At 35.6% G+C, this 18,804-nt stretch overlaps 2 protein-coding genes, 2 long non-coding RNA genes and 1 pseudogene across 5 annotated transcripts in view; 2 read left to right on the top strand and 3 right to left on the bottom strand.

The window, feature by feature from the left end:
* The window catches only part of LOC144424297 (uncharacterized), a 180,167-nt gene that overhangs the window by 120,357 nt on the left and 41,006 nt on the right, over window positions 1–18,804 (bottom strand). The gene's annotated exons all lie outside the window — the stretch shown is intronic.
* Window positions 550–3,567, top strand: LOC120331816 (epoxide hydrolase 4-like). The gene is made up of 2 exons (XM_039398971.2): window positions 550–1,404; window positions 1,936–3,567. The coding sequence occupies exons 1-2, from the start codon at window positions 628–630 to the stop codon at window positions 2,377–2,379; spliced, it is 1,221 nt and encodes a 406-aa protein (XP_039254905.1). The 5' UTR covers window positions 550–627; the 3' UTR covers window positions 2,380–3,567.
* Window positions 3,651–5,622, top strand: LOC120331817 (epoxide hydrolase 4-like). Its single transcript, XM_039398972.2, has 2 exons — window positions 3,651–4,418; window positions 5,008–5,622. Exons 1-2 carry the CDS (start codon window positions 3,651–3,653, stop codon window positions 5,449–5,451), a joined length of 1,212 nt encoding a protein of 403 aa, XP_039254906.1. The 3' UTR covers window positions 5,452–5,622.
* Window positions 5,986–7,433, bottom strand: LOC120331128 (epoxide hydrolase 4-like; annotated as a pseudogene). The gene is made up of 2 exons (XR_013476619.1): window positions 6,680–7,433; window positions 5,986–6,432 (listed from the first exon to the last, which is right to left on the bottom strand). The product of XR_013476619.1 is annotated as an epoxide hydrolase 4-like (transcript).
* On the bottom strand, window positions 16,901–18,223 carry LOC120331597 (uncharacterized). The gene is made up of 3 exons (XR_005567988.2): window positions 17,945–18,223; window positions 17,377–17,460; window positions 16,901–17,082 (listed from the first exon to the last, which is right to left on the bottom strand). It is a non-coding gene; the product is annotated as an uncharacterized LOC120331597 (long non-coding RNA).

Below are 18,804 nucleotides of genomic sequence, written 5' to 3'. Positions count from 1 at the left end.
AGTTTACGCGGAGTTGATTTTTTGCATTAAACACCCAACTCGTCAGCAGTCTCATATTGAGTCAGTCATAAAATATATTTAGTCGGAACGTCATAAAGAATAGATCATAAACGATATTTTTGCGCCACTAAGCACAGATTTAATTCTAAGTGTATATGCCTAGATAGTAATAATTCTAATGCGTTAGTAATAATAAATGCGTTTGGCGTCTGAGTCGTTATTTCAATCCACAGTTTCTCGAAAAAGATCGTGGGTCTTACTAGTTTCTCTCGGCTTCCATCAGTGGGAATGAACCTATTACGGCTTTTACGAACAATATTGAATTTGTAAGTTTCTTGTATTTTACGGGTAACGCGTAACAACGTGCTGTTTACTGGTTATAAATATCAAAATGTTTCGTCTAAGCGTATGGCTTACAAGATTTTCGGGTGTTTACTCTATGGATTAGAATATAGATCAAAGGAACCCCGTGTTGACCCACTAGAATAACTAGATAATCCAACAGTTGAATTGCAACAGTTGAAGTTAATTTTCTAATAAAATTTCAGATATTTTCGTATCATTCATATTTTACGTATTTAATAAATTTGACGGTGACGCCTTACTATTCAGAATATAATTCTAAATATGGCTGGTTTCAAAGATTTTGTGGTAAAATTAATTGCAGCAATCGTCATTGTCGGAATAGCATCGTTTTGGAGTTGCTTTGTTATAGCTTCCGTGTTGTATTCTATGATTTCACATGGACCTCGAAAGGTTTTGTACTTCAAAAATCGCAAGAAAGAATCTGCCCCCATACACTATATAGCGTGGGATGAAGAAACCCGTAAAAATCCAGGACCAAGCACAAAACCATGGGATCATGCGTACATTACGGTACCTGAAACGAGAATGAGATTCCATTATGTTTATTCTGGAAAAAAGCCCAACAATGTTGCTATTTCTGACATTGACGGGGAAACGATAATAGTAGACGAACCTTCTCTTGCTGGCACCAAGCCCAAATTGATTCTCTGTCTTCATGGATTTCCTGAAAACTGGTTCAGTTGGCGTCACGTCCTCCGATATTTTGACAACCCTCCACCAGAAGTAGAAAATCATTTTGTTGTGGCGATCGATCTTCGAGGTTACGGCGATTCGGACAAGCCAAAGTCTTCTGCGTCCTACCATCTTAATAATCTGGTATCTGATGTTAGAGGTATAGCCCACGCTTTAGGATACGAAAAATTTGTGCTGATGGGACATGACTGGGGCGGTATGATAGCATTTAATGTGGCCAAGATCTACCCGGAAATTTTGGAAAAGTGCATAATATTGAATGTACCTTATACTAAAGCTTACTATGATGTCTTGAAGAAAAATCCTGGGCAGTTTTTGAAAAGCTGGTACATGTTTTTCTATCAGGTATAATATTGTAGAAAAGCATATATATATATATATTCATATCACCAAATTACCTTCTTATGAACAAAGTTGAATAGCACTCGGTTACAATCGTCTCATATATACTTTAGGTTTTAGTTTTTTTTTAATTCTAGAGACCAGATGAGCGGCATTCGGTTGCTAACTTCTAATACACTCTAGGCCAGGGTGGTCCAAACCCAGGCCCGTGGGCCACATGTGGTCACATAATGTCACTGAATTGACCAGTGTTATGGCTTGCTGAGGCAACGAGCAAAGTTCTTGGCCCAAGAACAATGCAAAAGTAATTTTGTGGCCCACGGAGCTGCCAATCTTGGACCACCCTGCTCTAGGTCTTTCAAGTTATCCGACCAACTTTCTATTTTATCTTGTTTCAATCTTTTGTAGAACTCTTCCACGGTTGATTCTTGCACACCATATACTTTGCTTTGTATATGTTACTGACCTTGACATAGTTCTTGCGAATGTCAGGTTGAAGTATTTTTGTTTTCTAAATCGTTTTTTGCTTTCCAGCTACCGTTTCTTCCAGAATGGCTTTTCCGTTTGTCGGATTATCGATTACTTGGGGCCGCATTCAATGGCAATCGTGGAGGAATAAGAAATCGCGAGAATCGTCTGACTGACGAAGAGCTAGAAGTTTTCAAGTACAGTGTCCGTCACAGTACAAGCGGCCCGATAAATTTCTATCGCGCCAATGTTTGGCCCTTTTACCAGCCAGGACCAACTTTATTGTACCCAAGAATTAGAAGTCAAGAGAAACCTTTGTACGGGGTACCCATATTACTGATTTGGGGCAACAAAGATGCTTTTCTGACAAAAGAGTTAGCGGACATCAGCGGGAAATATTTTAATCCCGACAATGGAAGCAAAGTCGTGTTCGTTGAAGGAGCGAGTCATTGGGTGCAGCAAGATGCACCGAAAGAAGCAATGAAAAATATTGTAGAATTCCTGAAATGATTGCTAGCAAGTGTAACTAATGAAATATATAAAAAAACTTTATCATTTTTTTGAAATCAGTCTAATCGAAATATGTCTCTGACTTATCTATATGTCTCATGGATGAATCACCCATGGATGAATAGATTCATTCCTAAGACATGAACCTTGCAGTTGCAGATATGTATACTGTATACAAGTATACTGATTTAGTCAAATATGTTTGTTTTATGTATTCAATGGCCCATATTCTAGAAATGATGGCACTCAATATTCAAGGCTATGGCGATTGGAGATTTGACTTCTATATATTTAATTTTGTCTATAACCTAATGCTTTGTGAATGGACTGTAAATGGGACAAGTCCTTTGCGAACAAATAATTTACTCTGCAGTACCCAACAAGCATTTCGAAAAAAATAAAAATTTATTCCGGAATGGAATAAAGAAAAATTGAATTTCTAAATTTATGTCGTGCTCTAGAAAAGCGAAACTAATTGTTTTTCATACATACGTATCAAATTAGACAGAACTTAAACATCATGTTTCTATGCAAATTTCGAGTTTGATCAACTTTTGAAATTTATGATGCCTAATATCAATGTTGACTTCAATTACTGCATATATTTTTACTCCAAAAAGCACGTTTTTCCTAACTTCCAACTTTAGTCACGAGAATGTGTGAATGATCATGTGTTGAGTAATCGAACTCAAAAATTCTTTTTTCTTTTTTCCAAACTTTATGATTTATGTATACTCAACATGCAGTTCAAAAATTTGTACATATATTTGACAAATTCACAATCAAATATAACAATGTTTGCGTCGTGTGAGATTCGCATGTTCTCGACAAATCACAAACGCAGAATAAACATGTGCCTTTTTATTTATAAGTAAAACTTTATATTATGTTACACGCAAACAGATATTAGTTGTTGAACTTGTTTATTTTTTGCCTTTTTTTCGAATTATTTTTTATAGATTGACGTGATTTCAAAACGTACATTATGTACATTAGCTGTGTAGTTAATTGTGATGCGCTTTCAATTATGCGCAAGTTTTCTGAAAGAAAAACTAATCTTGGATGAAGTAACTGTAGGATAATACGAGCGACCGCGCCCATTACATTTTGTCATGTTAATTTATATTAACATCTGAAACATGTATAGGAAGCAAATATTATATTATTGTGTCCGACTTTTTTTCTGTGTTCAATCTATCGATGCTATTGTTTAACAGGCTTAGGCTTAATCTGGTCTCGTAGATATTTTCTTGAACATAAAAGATTTTGAAATGTTGGAAACCATTAGAATATTCGTTATAAAATCAGTTTCCGCTGCTATTATATTGTCGATTGGATCTTTTTGGAGTGTTGTCGTGCTTTTTGGTGTACTGCGTTCTGTAATCACAGAAGGACCTTCTAAGGTATTTTGCCGCAAAAACAGGCATAAGGAATCTCCTCCATTTCATTACATAGCATGGGACGAAAAAACCCGAAATAATCCTGGACCAAACACGAAATCCTGGAATCATGCAAATATCACAGTACCGGAATCTGGAATGAGATTTCACTATGTTTATTCCGGAAAAAAGCCGAAGCACATCACCATCTCAGATATTGACGGTGAAACTGTGAATATTCACGACGACGAAGATAACGAACCCAAATTGATTCTATGTCTTCATGGATTTCCCGAAAACTGGTTCAGTTGGCGCCATATGCTTCGATATTTTGACAATCCATCATCAGACTTGAAAAATCATTTTGTCGTTGCAGTCGATCTTAGAGGATATGGTGATACCGACAAACCAAAGTCTACAAAGGCGTATCATATTAATCTTTTGGTGTCTGATGTACGAGGAATAGCTCAGGCACTAGGATACAATAAATTCGTGTTGATGGGTCATGACTGGGGTGGTGCCATATCCTTCCGTGTCGCCAGTATATATCCGGAAATTTTAGAGAAGTGCATTATAATGAATGCAGTATACACGCCGGTATTCTCAAAAAATCGAAGCTTCGGACAATTTTTAAAAAGCTGGTACATGTTCTTTTATCAGGTAATAATATATTTCTTACATTTTCCGTTTACATTTATGTATAATTGATTTACTCTCATTTTTTCAAAATTTGATTTGTCAGCGACTGGAAGTGGCAATGTAGACTGTAGAGTATAAACGTTTAATTTCCTGAATTATACCAACTTTAACAAACATCAGTTGACATTTAGGGTTGAATTGGTGATAAGCATGAAACCTCATCAACTTTTATCGCATTTTGGGCTGAGCAAACCGATTCATTAAGATAAAAAATATATATATATTTACAAAGTGATGACAATCAGACAAGTTTAGGTGAAAATTATAACCATGCACCTGTGTAATTGATTGCTGGTCACGCAATTTTAAGATTTACATACAAACTTACTTTTTTTGTCCTTGAAAAATGATTTTGCCGATGAAACTAGTTATAGCTGCAATTTCTATCTGGAACATTTGCCAACAGAGAAAGACGATTGAGCAACTTTTTCGTTTTGACTATAATTTCGATCTCTTTATTCTAATCGCGTTAGCCGAGGCATTTTCAGAATGAACTATTACTGATTTTTGCATGTTCCGCCTGATTTCTAACAATAATATCGTTTTTCAGCTTCCAATACTTCCAGAATGGACCTTCTACTCATCCGATTACAAATTCATGCATCAGATTTTTGAAGGAGAGAAAGAAGGGATTTCCAACGAACAAAATCGCATGACAAACGAGGAGTTCGAAGTATTTAAGTATAGCCTTAGTCACTCCATGAATGGACCAATCAATTATTACCGAGCGGCAATCTGGCCGTTCAATCAACCAGGGCCGCCACTGCTTTACCCCAGAATCAAATCAGTGGGCAAGCCTTTGCATTCTGTACCAATATTGCTTATTTGGGGAGATAGAGATGCATTTCTTTCAAAAGAATTGGCTGCAAAAAGCGGAGAATACTTCAACACAAACAACGGCAGTAAAGTAGTATACGTCAGAGGATCAAGTCACTGGGTGCAACAAGATTCACCACAGGAGATTATAAAACATGTTGTCGATTTTTTGAAATAACTACACTGTGATCTGCGGGTCGCAACAAGAATGAAATTCCGCCATTTTTTTAATTCTTCCCATCCTATATAATCACTATGCAATTTCAATAATCAACATATCTATTCTTGTAATTTTTGCTGTGATGTGCACACACTGTAATTTCATTATATATATATATAATTATCATTACTTATTTTGCACCTCGTCATATTCAGTTTAAGTCAGATATATATAGGCATATTAGATTTAAATGTAGAAAATTGAAAACTTCTCTGCTCGAAAGATTCTTCCAGTATTTCCGACGCAAGCAACACTGGCGCTACCTCCCCATAATTACCTGCAGGATTGCGCTGTAATGGGAACTTTTCCTATGGTCTGTGCCTCGCCATTACAAGCTTCGAAAAGCAAAAGCAGTTCACATTTGGTTATATTCGATGACCTAACTCACATCTGAAAATTATTGTAGAATTTCACACAAAGCAATCTCATAGGCACTGCTGGTAACTTTACGGAGTGTGAAAATCGTGGAGTGAATATTCTAATTTGTGTAGTCTAACTCTGAATAAAATCTACGATATGTTTTATAGTTTTCTGGGGCGAATCTTGTTGAATCCAATGACTAACTTCTTCCAGTATGATAACCTTACTACCATTATTTGGACTGAGATGTTTATTAGTATTTTCAGCGAAGGACTTATCCAAGAGTCTATCCCTGTCTCCCCATAACAGCATAATAGGCACTCCGTGTAAACGCTTCCCCGTTCTCTTGATTCGAGGGTAGTGAAGGTGCTGAAACTTACAGAAAGGCCAAATGGCTGCCCTGTAGAAGTTGATTGCGCACGTTGCCGCCGATTTTCTCAAGCTGTATTTGTAGACTTCCAATTCAGCTTTTGTCAGGCGATTTTCTGAATTTTGAATCCCTGCGTTCGATCCATTCAAGCATATATCAAGAAATTCGTGATTCAAAAAATTAATGAAATACTCGGGAAGCAGTGGCATCTGAAATAAACCAATCGATCTCATTATTTACTGTTGAATTAGTGTAAAATGCAATTTTTTTGGACTTCGAAATTTCTGTTCGTTCATAATACAGTATAAAATTGACTGATCATTTCAAAGTATAGAGAAAAGGGATCCACACCTGAGGAAAACACATACGTTGCACCCACGGCTAAGTATGACATGTATGAATAAGCATTCGTATAGCACATTTTTCGGAGTGAATTAATAGGAAATATTTACTTACTTGGAAAAATATCACGTACGTCATCTTTATAGCCAGGTATGGTTTTTGCCTTATTGTGTCGGAAATTGCATGAAAATATGGACAACTCAATATGATGCATTTTTCCAAAATTTCGGGATAAATTTGTGCATCAGACCTCCCCAATCGTGGCCAATAAGAGAGAACTTTTGGTATCCAAGTTGCTGTGTGACACCTCTCACGTCCGATACAAGAATGTTGAGATGATATTGATCGAGTTTACTCGGTTTGTCGGAATCGCCATATCCACGAAGGTCAGTTGCAACAACAAAATAGTTGTCAAGGTTTTTTGGCGATTTGTCGAAGTGACGCAATAAATGTCTCCAACTAAACCAGTTCTCTGGAAATCCGTGAAGACATAATATCAATTTTGTGTCATCATCTTCTGCACTTATTAGTTCACTAATTGTCTCTCCGTCAATGTCGGAAATAGCAAGATGATTCGGCATTTTTCCTGAATAGACATAATGAAATCTCATTCCAGATTCTGGCACTGTGACGTAAGCATGATTCCAAGGTTTTGTGTTTGCACCTGGATTCTTCCGCGTTTTTTCGTCCCATGCGATATAATGAAGAGGCTTGTTGTCTTTCCCCTTCGCTGTTTGCCGAAATAGATTAGCAAATCTATAACCACAAATCCATATTAAAATAAATAGGCACCATATCAATCCAGTAACAGTAATAACTATAGCACCAATTACTTTTGAAATGAATTTTAATGGATTCATTGCAAATAAGCGCTGTAAAATGATGAAATAAAGATATGAAATGGCTTTTAGATGTTTTGTGTCAGCATAATTTGAAACGTCGAAAATTCCGAACGTACCTTCCGAACATTATCTCAATACTTTTGCTATAGCTATAGCTAACAGTCGGCTCAACAGAGTAATGTGAGCGTGCTGGCAGGCTGACTGTTTATTTTTCTCGATTCTCCACCAAACATGAAAATACGTGATGTGGAGTAATTTTGCTTTTGTATTACCAATATATAGGCGGCGCTTTTGATATTTTTTTAAAGGTGACTTTACCAACATCGGCATTAACTAATTCAAGACCCGTGTAAATTGACATTAACTTGAGCGAAATCTTCTTTTGATTTATTAAAACAACTCAGAAAATCGCATATTTTATTAAATCGATAGGATTTTCGACTAAAAAACAATACGATGCTATTAATTTCATTAGCTTCAAACTACGTCTAGAATGAAGTATTGAAATGATTGGTACTTCCAGTGTGTGTGTACCAGGTTAGGGTTAGCCCTTAATTTTATTCCGATTTTCCTTATTTTAGTTCTATTACGAGTTCGGAGACTGTCTGTGTTAGCCAAGTGAATATACGCCCTGCCCATAGGTTTCAGTTCCTTTACACAACTTGATGTGAGATAGGCGAACAAAATTAGTTACATCTATATTGGTGCACACTTCTGTAGCGCCCAAAATGCTATAGCATAGCAAAAAAGTTACAAGTATATACAACTTAGTTGTCATGTGTAAATAATGTATGACTTTTTATGTGACTCACTATATCATCATTCATTTATATTATGTGACTCACTGCCATCATTCGATTAATATAGAAATCTACACAAACACCTGTTCTTTTCTAGAAACTCAAATTTTCAAAACCAGAAAGAATATCACAAAGATATACATGTTTAAAATTCAGATATATAAGCCATGGACGCATCTCGCGCGCCACAACCGCGTATAATCAATCCGGTTATTTCCTCTACGTCACACCTATCGACAGAGATCGACGCTTGTTTCAGAAAAGGGTAAATTTTCTTGAATATGGAGGGTGAATTATTTCGCATGTATCCAAAAGCGTTCAAAGCCAGTCATGAATTACAGAGCTATCGCGAATCTGTAGATAGAATTGACCGTACTGTAAGTGTAAGTGATATTCTGAATCTAATTTAGATACAGTATATCAAAATGTATGTCGGTCCTATTTAAGTCACGTGCCATGTTATATTGTTCAATAACAAGGGTTTGATGGATAATGAATAATTATGAATTGTATAATTTTGTTTTGTTATTTTACTTGGAATAGCGAAACATATCCTAATCTTTTCGGGTAGAATTTCAATCCCGTGAATTATATTTCCTGATAGGCTTAAAATATATTTAACAAATCCCTTTAAACAAAACCTACTAAAGGTTTGCACGCTTTCATAGAAACATGACGCTCGCAATAGCGATATCCATTATTATATTCGGAAAACCACGGGTCGGGATTACTGTATCTCCCTTATTGTCGTAGTTCTCGTATCGAAATTCGATATTGGCCTGCTCCACTATCAGGAAGAACAAAAGCTATGATTGTGGGATATAGGCTACAGTGCAACCCGCTACACTCAAAACTTTAATTGTAAGACACACAAACCTTAACAACTTAGCAACACATGGAAGACAGAAGTCTTAATTCAAGAATTTCTTCGATTAGGCTATCTTGCGGTGACAAACTAATTCGGGTAACCTGCTCTTGTATTTACTTGCACACTGCTTTGATTTTGCAATAAATCGGAATACCGCGTGATGTAAACAAGCAGAATAAGTGGTGGTAAACGACTACAAAATCTTCGCGTAAACTAATCATTTATTTGCAATTTAATTGATTGCAAAAGAACAGTCTCGCAATCAGTGGTTTGATTTGATATGTAGAATAAAAAATCCTTTTTATCCGCTACTTTTCTGTTCAATGCAAGATTGTCAAATTATTGCATTGGAGCTTATAATACCCACATCCTAAAAACTTGTAGTTATTGGAAGCGATTAGGAATTATGATCATACTTCATACATTACATTTTGTTTTCGATTTAATCAGGTACGATCGAGTGTAAATGTAACTATCACCTACTTTACATTCCAAAAAAAACGAGTAGATGTAGTTTTATTTGCGAGGACGATAATCACGCTTCGGGGCCTCCGTCAGTTTACCGTGACTCGCGCCTGTCCGCCAACGTATAACAAAATGGATTATTTTGCTGAATTTTGAAATCCATCCCCGATCTTCTTGTTTATGTGATAAAACAATGAGTCTAGTGCTGTATCAATGATTTTTATTGTGGGTCAATTCTAATTTGATTTTGTTCATATCTCCTTTATCGAACGTGAAAATATCGCTCAGTGATAGATAACGTCAAAATGTATGAAAAGACCGACTGCAACATGATAAACGATTGGGTGCTGCGGGGGGCAAGGTTTGATCTTAAACCACCTGAAATGAAAATAATTTGAAACGTTGCATTGAATTATTCGCCTACTATTAAAATTATCTAAACTTTTCAAAAAATTGACGCCAATTTCAAATAATATATTGTTTCCTCTTAGAGGCAACGCAATTGTCTTCTTTTAATCAGTTAAAGCCCATTTGTTAAAAACGTGCTTGGGTGCATATATGAAGAACCGTTTGTTGTTTTGTGTGATGCGTCCGTATTTGTCATTGCAGTCATTTTAAGTCAACGAGAAAGTTCGATTTCTTTTAGGTCTCGAACACTCAATAAATCCGAATTAGGGCATCCCATTGACAAAAGAGGGCTGTCTCAGAAATGTCGTATCACACGTGTCGCACATGTCACACTTGCGGTGCGTTCTAAACTTTTCTGCTGCCAGGGGCGAGTTTCTAATAATGATGCCTCTTATCCCTAACTTCAAAAATGTTACGAGTGATAAACAGATTATAGATGTCGTTATACATTGAGAATAAATAAATGAAAGGACAAGTAAGATAGAAACGTTTGGTTTTTATTGAATAAATATTCAAACTAAGCAACAAACTCACATGTATCATTTATTAACAAAAAGCAAGTCACTTATTTCTATGTCCGATCGCTACTTTGCTGTCAACAAATGCCTGAACGATAGTCTCTTTCACCTCGCTCGTCAGGAATTTCTTTTAGATCCTAATCAAAGATGAACTTGACAGGCGCTAATTGGACATCGAAAATCTCAAATATGTTTCAACTTTGAGAACGATCGCTCGTAACTAGCAATGTAGTCGATTGCGAGTAATGAAAAATATGCAATGCACAAAGTTGGAAAAACATGCCAGGCTCAACCTATGAAGGGGTGTCTCCAAAATGTCGTGTCCCAATTGTCCCACTTGTCCCACCTGTCCCACGTGTCCCACCTGTCCCACTTGTACCACGTGTCCCACTGTACCACGTGTCACACGTGGTACAAGTGGGACACGTGGTGCAGTGGGACACCTGGAACAAGTGGGACACGTGTGCAGAAAAACTGCTGATGACATGACTACTTTCACTGTCTTTAAATGTCTCGAATCATTATTTTCTTTGGTCGGTTTACCGGAGTACGTTCACAGAGACGGAGTGTCTTCTTCTTTGTCTAATGAACTGAGACAATTACTTACAAAATGGTCATAGCGACACCATGTCACCCGAGACGAAATTCCCAGTGAAGGGAAGGCAGACAATATGAAAAACTATATTAAACTAAGACTGGTATCAAGAATCTGCAAAGAGAGTGCTTGTGATGGAGTACTACCAGCTTTACATCCGACAACATCACTTCTTTGTACCCGCTTCTGGTAATGCGCCATATAATCGCCTGTTTTCAAAGACGGTCTATACTTGGCAACTATGTACTATTGAATTGCGGAAAAATCAAACTATGCAAGTTTGTACCATCAAACAATGACCCGATTTTTGACAAATTAGAATTACTTAAGGCGAGAATCCACTGTTTTAGCGGGTGATCTGTACCGATTTTGTTTTGAATAAACGATTCTTATGCCTATAATTCTGCTAAATTGTTCTGCATTGCAATATAGATTTTATTAATTCATGTTTCACGTGGAATATGTTGAAAACGATACACATCAAAAAAAATGGTGAATGCCAATGATCAGCGGCTATGCGGATGTTGTTTTGTAATTCTCTGCTTATTACGTTTACCTACTTATAATAAAACTGCAAGAAGGTTCAGGTGTATGCCTAACATTTCCTCTGTAATCAGTATTTAATGAAATAGCTCATAGCTTTACGACTCTGAGATGGTATCAATCTCAGATCAATTTTATATCATATTTTGTTAAAGAGTCGCTAATAACCATCGTTTTAAAAATTGAAAATATATATATATATATATATATATATATATATATTTCAAACTGTCGAACCTGGTTCTGCGAATGTTTTAATGTAAAGTAGATATATATCTATTGTTTTTCAAGAAGGATTGGATTTTAACGACAAATTTGGGTAACATGAAATTCTGAAGCATATTACATTTCCCCACATTTACATTAATATATAAGTCATATCTCAGTACCAACAAAGCGCAGTTTAAGTGTATTACCCAAACATATACCCAAATTTTCATCTACACACCTAAGCATGATTTCTTATTATACGGTAGGAAGCATAAATTTATTTTAAACCCAAATGTCCGTGAAAACAAGAAATCACCGATGGGCGATGATGCTTAGTAATCCACTAGTAAGCGTGAATGTATTAATTGATCAATTCTTGACGTCACCTAGAGCAATTATCAATATTAGAAGTGCTTGGTCATTTTGTTGATGGTTTTTCGCCAATTACGCATATCTGCACTGTATCAGTGACAAGACACTTTTTGTATGTCAGATAAATCTTAAAATATCAGAGAAAAATCTTTATTCTCTAAAAGGCTATCAGGTTCAAACGGAGGCCACAAATATTCTTAAAAATAGGATGAACAATTTAGCAAGTAATCAAAATATTCGCTAAGACTTGGTACCGCTAACGGTTAACGTGATTTTGATTAAAAATATTTAAAAGATACATCATAGGTGCAAAGACATGGCCAAATAAAATTCAGCTACAATTAAGCTCTATCATATGAAATGAACTTAACAATACAAATTGTTGACGAATTAATGCATGTTTTCAGAAAACATAAAAGGGCTGTTTTTAAGCAAAATACCTATGCACCTTGAGCAGTGTTTATTGAAAACGATTCACGTCGAATATTTTTTGAGGAGATCTTGACGTGAATTTCTAGATTCAATACTTATTTCTTGCCATATATATATTATAAAAATACATACCGGTATATATGAGAAATTGAATTCCGGTTGAACCGTTATCACACATAAGACACGTCTCTGTGAACGTACTCCGGTAAACCGACCAAAGAAAATAATGATTCGAGACATTTAAAGACAGTGAAAGTAGTCATGTCATCAGCAGTTTTTCTGCACACGTGTCCCACTTGTTCCAGGTGTCCCACTGCACCACGTGTCCCACTTGTACCACGTGTGACACGTGGTACAGTGGGACACCTGGAACAAGTGGGACACGTGTGCAGAAAAACTGCTGATGACATGACTACTTTCACTGTCTTTAAATGTCTCGAATCATTATTTTCTTTGGTCGGTTTACCGGAGTACGTTCACAGAGACGGAGTGTCTTCTTCTTTGTCTAATGAACTGAGACAATTACTTACAAAATGGTCATAGCGACACCATGTCACCCGAGACGAAATTCCCAGTGAAGGGAAGGCAGACAATATGAAAAACTATATTAAACTAAGACTGGTATCAAGAATCTGCAAAGAGAGTGCTTGTGATGGAGTACTACCAGCTTTACATCCGACAACATCACTTCTTTGTACCCGCTTCTGGTAATGCGCCATATAATCGCCTGTTTTCAAAGACGGTCTATACTTGGCAACTATGTACTATTGAATTGCGGAAAAATCAAACTATGCAAGTTTGTACCATCAAACAATGACCCGATTTTTGACAAATTAGAATTACTTAAGGCGAGAATCCACTGTTTTAGCGGGTGATCTGTACCGATTTTGTTTTGAATAAACGATTCTTATGCCTATAATTCTGCTAAATTGTTCTGCATTGCAATATAGATTTTATTAATTCATGTTTCACGTGGAATATGTTGAAAACGATACACATCAAAAAAAATGGTGAATGCCAATGATCAGCGGCTATGCGGATGTTGTTTTGTAATTCTCTGCTTATTACGTTTACCTACTTATAATAAAACTGCAAGAAGGTTCAGGTGTATGCCTAACATTTCCTCTGTAATCAGTATTTAATGAAATAGCTCATAGCTTTACGACTCTGAGATGGTATCAATCTCAGATCAATTTTATATCATATTTTGTTAAAGAGTCGCTAATAACCATCGTTTTAAAAATTGAAAATATATATATATATATATATATATAACTCTATTACGGTAGTTAAACGGACCTGCCATAATTGCAGTACTTAAGCGGACGTCGTTCCTGTGCCCGTATCATTGTTTTTAAATACGTGCTTGGAGAGCGCGAGAGCCGTTGACAACTACGGAGAAAAAGAGTCAACACAATCCTCTCGATAACAGATATAAAATTTTTGTCCGCTTAATTCGTCCACTTAATTCAGACCACCAAATGTTTTAGCCTATTTCGCCACTAAGCCGGACCCCTCTTATATGTCGCCCTGGATGTCTACATAAATGATGTTGCTTTTATTTTAATACGCATTTTAAAGCGTATGACCTCGCTTCAATTTCCGATGGATTCGAACCATTTAGCAATATTTATCACCAAAAATAGCATTTCTTTTTCAATGTTCCGTCTTTCGTGCAAGGGAGATGCACTGTGTTTGGTGTTGGAAATATTCTTCCATATCAAAAAATACTCGGAATGCAACGTGATGGTAGACAAATCGAAACAAATTGATCCAAACGTGTTATATATTTGAAACTGAGAAATACACAGAGCATATCACAAATGTTCGCCTATTCCAACCCTATGGTGCAACATATAGATTAAACAGATGCTATGTTGTGAGTGTCAAGATATCAATACCAAGTCAAAATTATGGCATTCCAATAATATTGATAAACATTACACAGAATATATCTCAAATGTCAACTTATCCGACCACCTAAGGGTGGCATACAACAATTAAAAAAAAAATTCTTAAATCATATTGAGAAACATCACACAAAATATATCTCAAATGTCCACCTATCCGCCCCCCTAAGTGTGGCATAAAAGAATTGAAATAAAAATTCTGAAATCATATTGATAAACATTACACAAAATATATCTCAAATGTCAACTTATCCGACCACCTAAGGGTGGCATACAACAATTGAAAAAAAAATTCTTAAATCATATTGAGAAACATCACACAAAATATATCTCAAATGTCCACCTATCCGGCCCCCTAAGTGTGGCATAAAAGAATTGAAATAAAAATTCTGAAATCATATTGATAAACATTACACAAAATATATCTCAAATGTCAACTTATCCGACCACCTAAGGGTGGCATACAACAATTGAAAAAAAAATTCTTAAATCATATTGAGAAACATCACACAAAGTATATCTCAAATGTCCACCTATCCGGCCACCTAAGTGTGGCGAACAAGAATTGAAATAAAAATTCTGAAATCATATTGAGAACATTACACGAAGTATATCTCGAATGTCCACCTATCCGGCCACCTAAGTGTGGCATACAAGAATTGAAATGAAACTTCCGAAATCATATTGAGAAACATTACAAAAAGTATATCTCAAATGTCCACCTATCCGACCACCTAAGTGTGGCATAAAACAATCAAAATGAAAACTCTTGAAATCATATTGAGAAACATTACACAAAGTATATCTCAAATGTCCACCTATCCGGCCACCTAAGTGTGGCATGAAACATTAAAATGAAAATTCCGAAATCGTAATGAGAAACATTACACAAACTATATCTCAAATGTCCACCTATCCGGCCACCTAAGTGTGGCATACAAGAATTGAAATGAAAATTCTGAAATCATATTGAGAAACATTACACAAAGTATATCTCAAATGTCCACCTATCCGGCCACCTAAGTGTGGCATACAAGAATTGAAATGAAAATTCTGAAATCATATTGAGAAACATTACACAAAGTATATCTCAAATGTCCACCTATCCGGCCACCTAAGTGTGGCATACAAGAATTGAAATGAAAATTCTGAAATCATATTGAGAAACATTACACAAAGTATATCTCAAATGTCCACCTATCCGGCCACCTAAGTGTGGCATACAAGAATTGAAATGAAAATTCTGAAATCATATTGAGAAACATTACACAAAGTATATCTCAAATGTCCACCTATCCGACTACCTAAGTGTGGCATAAAACAATCACAATGGAAACTCGGAAATCATATTGAGAAACATTACACAAAGTATATCTCAAATGTCCACCTATCCGACCATCTAAGTGGGGCATACAAAAATTGAAATGAAAATTCTGAAATAATATTGAGAAACATTACACAAAATATATATCTCAAATGTCCGCATATCCGACCACCCAAGTGTGGCATACAACTATTGAAACAAAATTCTGGAATCGTATTGAGAAATCTTACACAAAATAGATCTCACACACGTAAGTGTGTGAAATTTAACTGAAATACGAAATTTCGAATACTAATTATATTTCGATGTTGTGGAAAATTGCTCAAAATTTATCTCTAATGTTCACCTATCCGATAACTTGAGAGTGACAAATATTATAAAACAAAATTTTGAAACCATATTGAAAAACAAAAAAGAAAATTAATCGCAAATCGTCATCTACTCAGCTACGTAAGTGTGTCATGTAAATGCAAAATGATATTTTGGAATGGCAATAATATTGAGAAGCATTCAAAAAAATTTCAACCATTCGACCATTTCAGAAGGTATATAATTAGAACACGAAATTCTGAATAAAATATCGAGGAACATTATACACAACATATCTCAAATGTTCAATAAAGTGACGTTTTCAGTGGGGCCTATAAATGCGAAACGAAATTTTGCCATGTCAACTAAAATGAGAAACATTACACCAAATATAACTCAAATGTCTACCTATTAGGGCGCCTAATTATAGCAGTGATTGATTATACAGTCAACTATACAAGCGATCAAAATGAAATTATTGAACCTTAATATCAATTTAGAATCTTTGCACAATTTATTTAAAATGTTTGCACCAACTCGGAAAACAAAAACATGATTGTTATTTTGAATTTATAATTAAGTAGTAAAAATGTATGCCAAGTATGTATACGAATGTGGATATGCCCACTAGGTTAAGTTGTTGAGCAGAGACAAGATTATGCTCACTGCCGGTTCATCTTTATGCATTATACAGATATGTCTTAAAGCTTTACATTAAACTTCTCGCAAGATATACCCATCCGTGCAATTATTTTTCTTTTCGTCGTTTCTTTTCTGGTTCGCGTTTGTTTAGAAGCTTTTTTTTAATTGATTTACAGCCTTTTTCTTTTCCATATATATTGTTTTCTTTGAAATCACTTACATTGCTTATTGAAAGTGATTCTGAAGATGGTGCGGTATAGTCTGTTGACTTATCTGAAACTTTGGTCAAATATACATGCATAAGTCACAAAACATCATCACAGTGTTTTAGTCCAATTCAGAATTACGCTACTCTTGATTGATCGAACAAACGAAATGTTTGAAATGGATAATTGCATTATTACTCAAATAAACCAGAGTTTCTAAACGGTGCACTACAATTATTCGTAGATAGCTGCGCTATTTGTGATGGGCTACAAATGATATTATGATTTGGTTTATTACCATTCATTGGTATCAATTTACGATACTGTATTTAATAAAAAAACAAGCATAGCAAACTCATTTAGTCACCTCCTGGCACAGCTTCCTCCGAATCACTACCCGCATTTCCGCCTGCCAAGTTCTGAAACGTAGGCCATCTCGTTGGAGAGTCACCTACATGTGAACAAAAAAATACAGCCCGGTGAATAACTAGATGAAGATGGTAAAATAACACAGGGACATGTGCCAAATCACAAAACAAAATTGCTAGCAATGCAATTCTTCAAAACTGTTTTCCGAAGATGAAATATTCTAATCTAATATGAAGCGGTGTATTAGATATTTTTATTTACACCAAGCTATACAAACGTCAATTACTCGCTTCTCGTATATCCTTCTGTTTCGACAAAAAATTGAATTCATTGAATTTCCACAATCTTCGTTTGTATTTTCATCAGGATTTAGAAATCCTTCTGAATTACACACTCTTACAAACGCAAACCCAGTCGTAGCATTATTTTGATGGTCAGATCAGAACTACGACCAGTAAAAGCATAACAGTATCAGTAGTCTATATTTTGATAATCTGGATTACGTGAAAAATCTCAACACCAAAAATATAGTAACCCTAGTATTAAAAATCGTTATGACTAATCACCTTATCCGATGAGTGATGATTTCCAGCAGCATTCCTCGGTGACGTTGAAATCCTTGCTTATTATGACTCGACTTCAACTCACTGGGTAACTGATAACACCTGACACAAAAGACTTGGATCGCTTCTCCAAACACAACTGTTCTATTTTATCTAAATTTCGGCAATCACGCACTCATGAAGATCCCAATCCCCTCACGGCGTCCAGGTTACTTGCGAACAAAACGGCAAACGTGGTAAAGTTCTCGGCGAACCCGACAGTTTTACTATTGCGACACAAAGCCTCTTTAGTACGGAGTTGTGAATTGGGGTCCTTTACAGTTTATTGAGCTTATATTGCAAAAAACAAAACGGACGATCTTCATGTTCTGCCTGGTTATTGTATCAAAATTATCAAACCTACTCTCCAAAAATCGTAAAAACATATACCGAAAAATTAAAAGATTTTTGAATAAATAAAATGTCCACTTTATGTACGAAAATTAAACCCGTTGATTATAAACCAGCAGAACTACTGTCCCATTAAAGTTGGCGAAAATGTGCACTAATTTAAAAAATATTGAAAGAACATATTATTTGTGATACTGTTTTATCAGAGAAAAAGAGATTTCAGCAAAATATCGCAAAACGTTTTAATTATGGAACGTGGAATAATTAAGCGGACAGGAAAATGTCTACCCAATTTTTCCGTCTACATAACTGTCGCTTTTTTAGCACGGTATGTCTACTTAACTACCGTATTAGATATATATATATATATATATATTTCAAACTGTCGAACCTGGTTCTGCGAATGTTTTAATGTAAAGTAGATATATATCTATTGTTTTTCAAGAAGGATTGGATTTTAACGACAAATTTGG

Source organism: Styela clava, chromosome 6 (genome assembly GCF_964204865.1).
Source record: "Styela clava chromosome 6, kaStyClav1.hap1.2, whole genome shotgun sequence".
Classification (NCBI taxonomy): Eukaryota; Metazoa; Chordata; class Ascidiacea; order Stolidobranchia; family Styelidae; genus Styela; species Styela clava.
The sequence above is the reverse complement of the archived record's forward strand: the minus strand, read 5'-3'. Positions and strand labels throughout refer to the sequence as shown.

What these genes read in the sequence shown, in the direction of transcription:
- LOC120331817 (XM_039398972.2), top strand. Translation starts at nt 3,651, where the DNA reads ATGTTGGAAACCATTAGAATATTCGTTATAAAATCAGTTTCCGCTGCT. An exon ending in GGTACATGTTCTTTTATCAG is followed by an intron (nt 4,419 to 5,007) that starts GTAATAATATAT and finishes ATCGTTTTTCAG; the next exon opens with CTTCCAATACTTCCAGAATG.
- LOC120331816 (XM_039398971.2), top strand. Translation starts at nt 628, where the DNA reads ATGGCTGGTTTCAAAGATTTTGTGGTAAAATTAATTGCAGCAATCGTC. An exon ending in GGTACATGTTTTTCTATCAG is followed by an intron (nt 1,405 to 1,935) that starts GTATAATATTGT and finishes TTTGCTTTCCAG; the next exon opens with CTACCGTTTCTTCCAGAATG.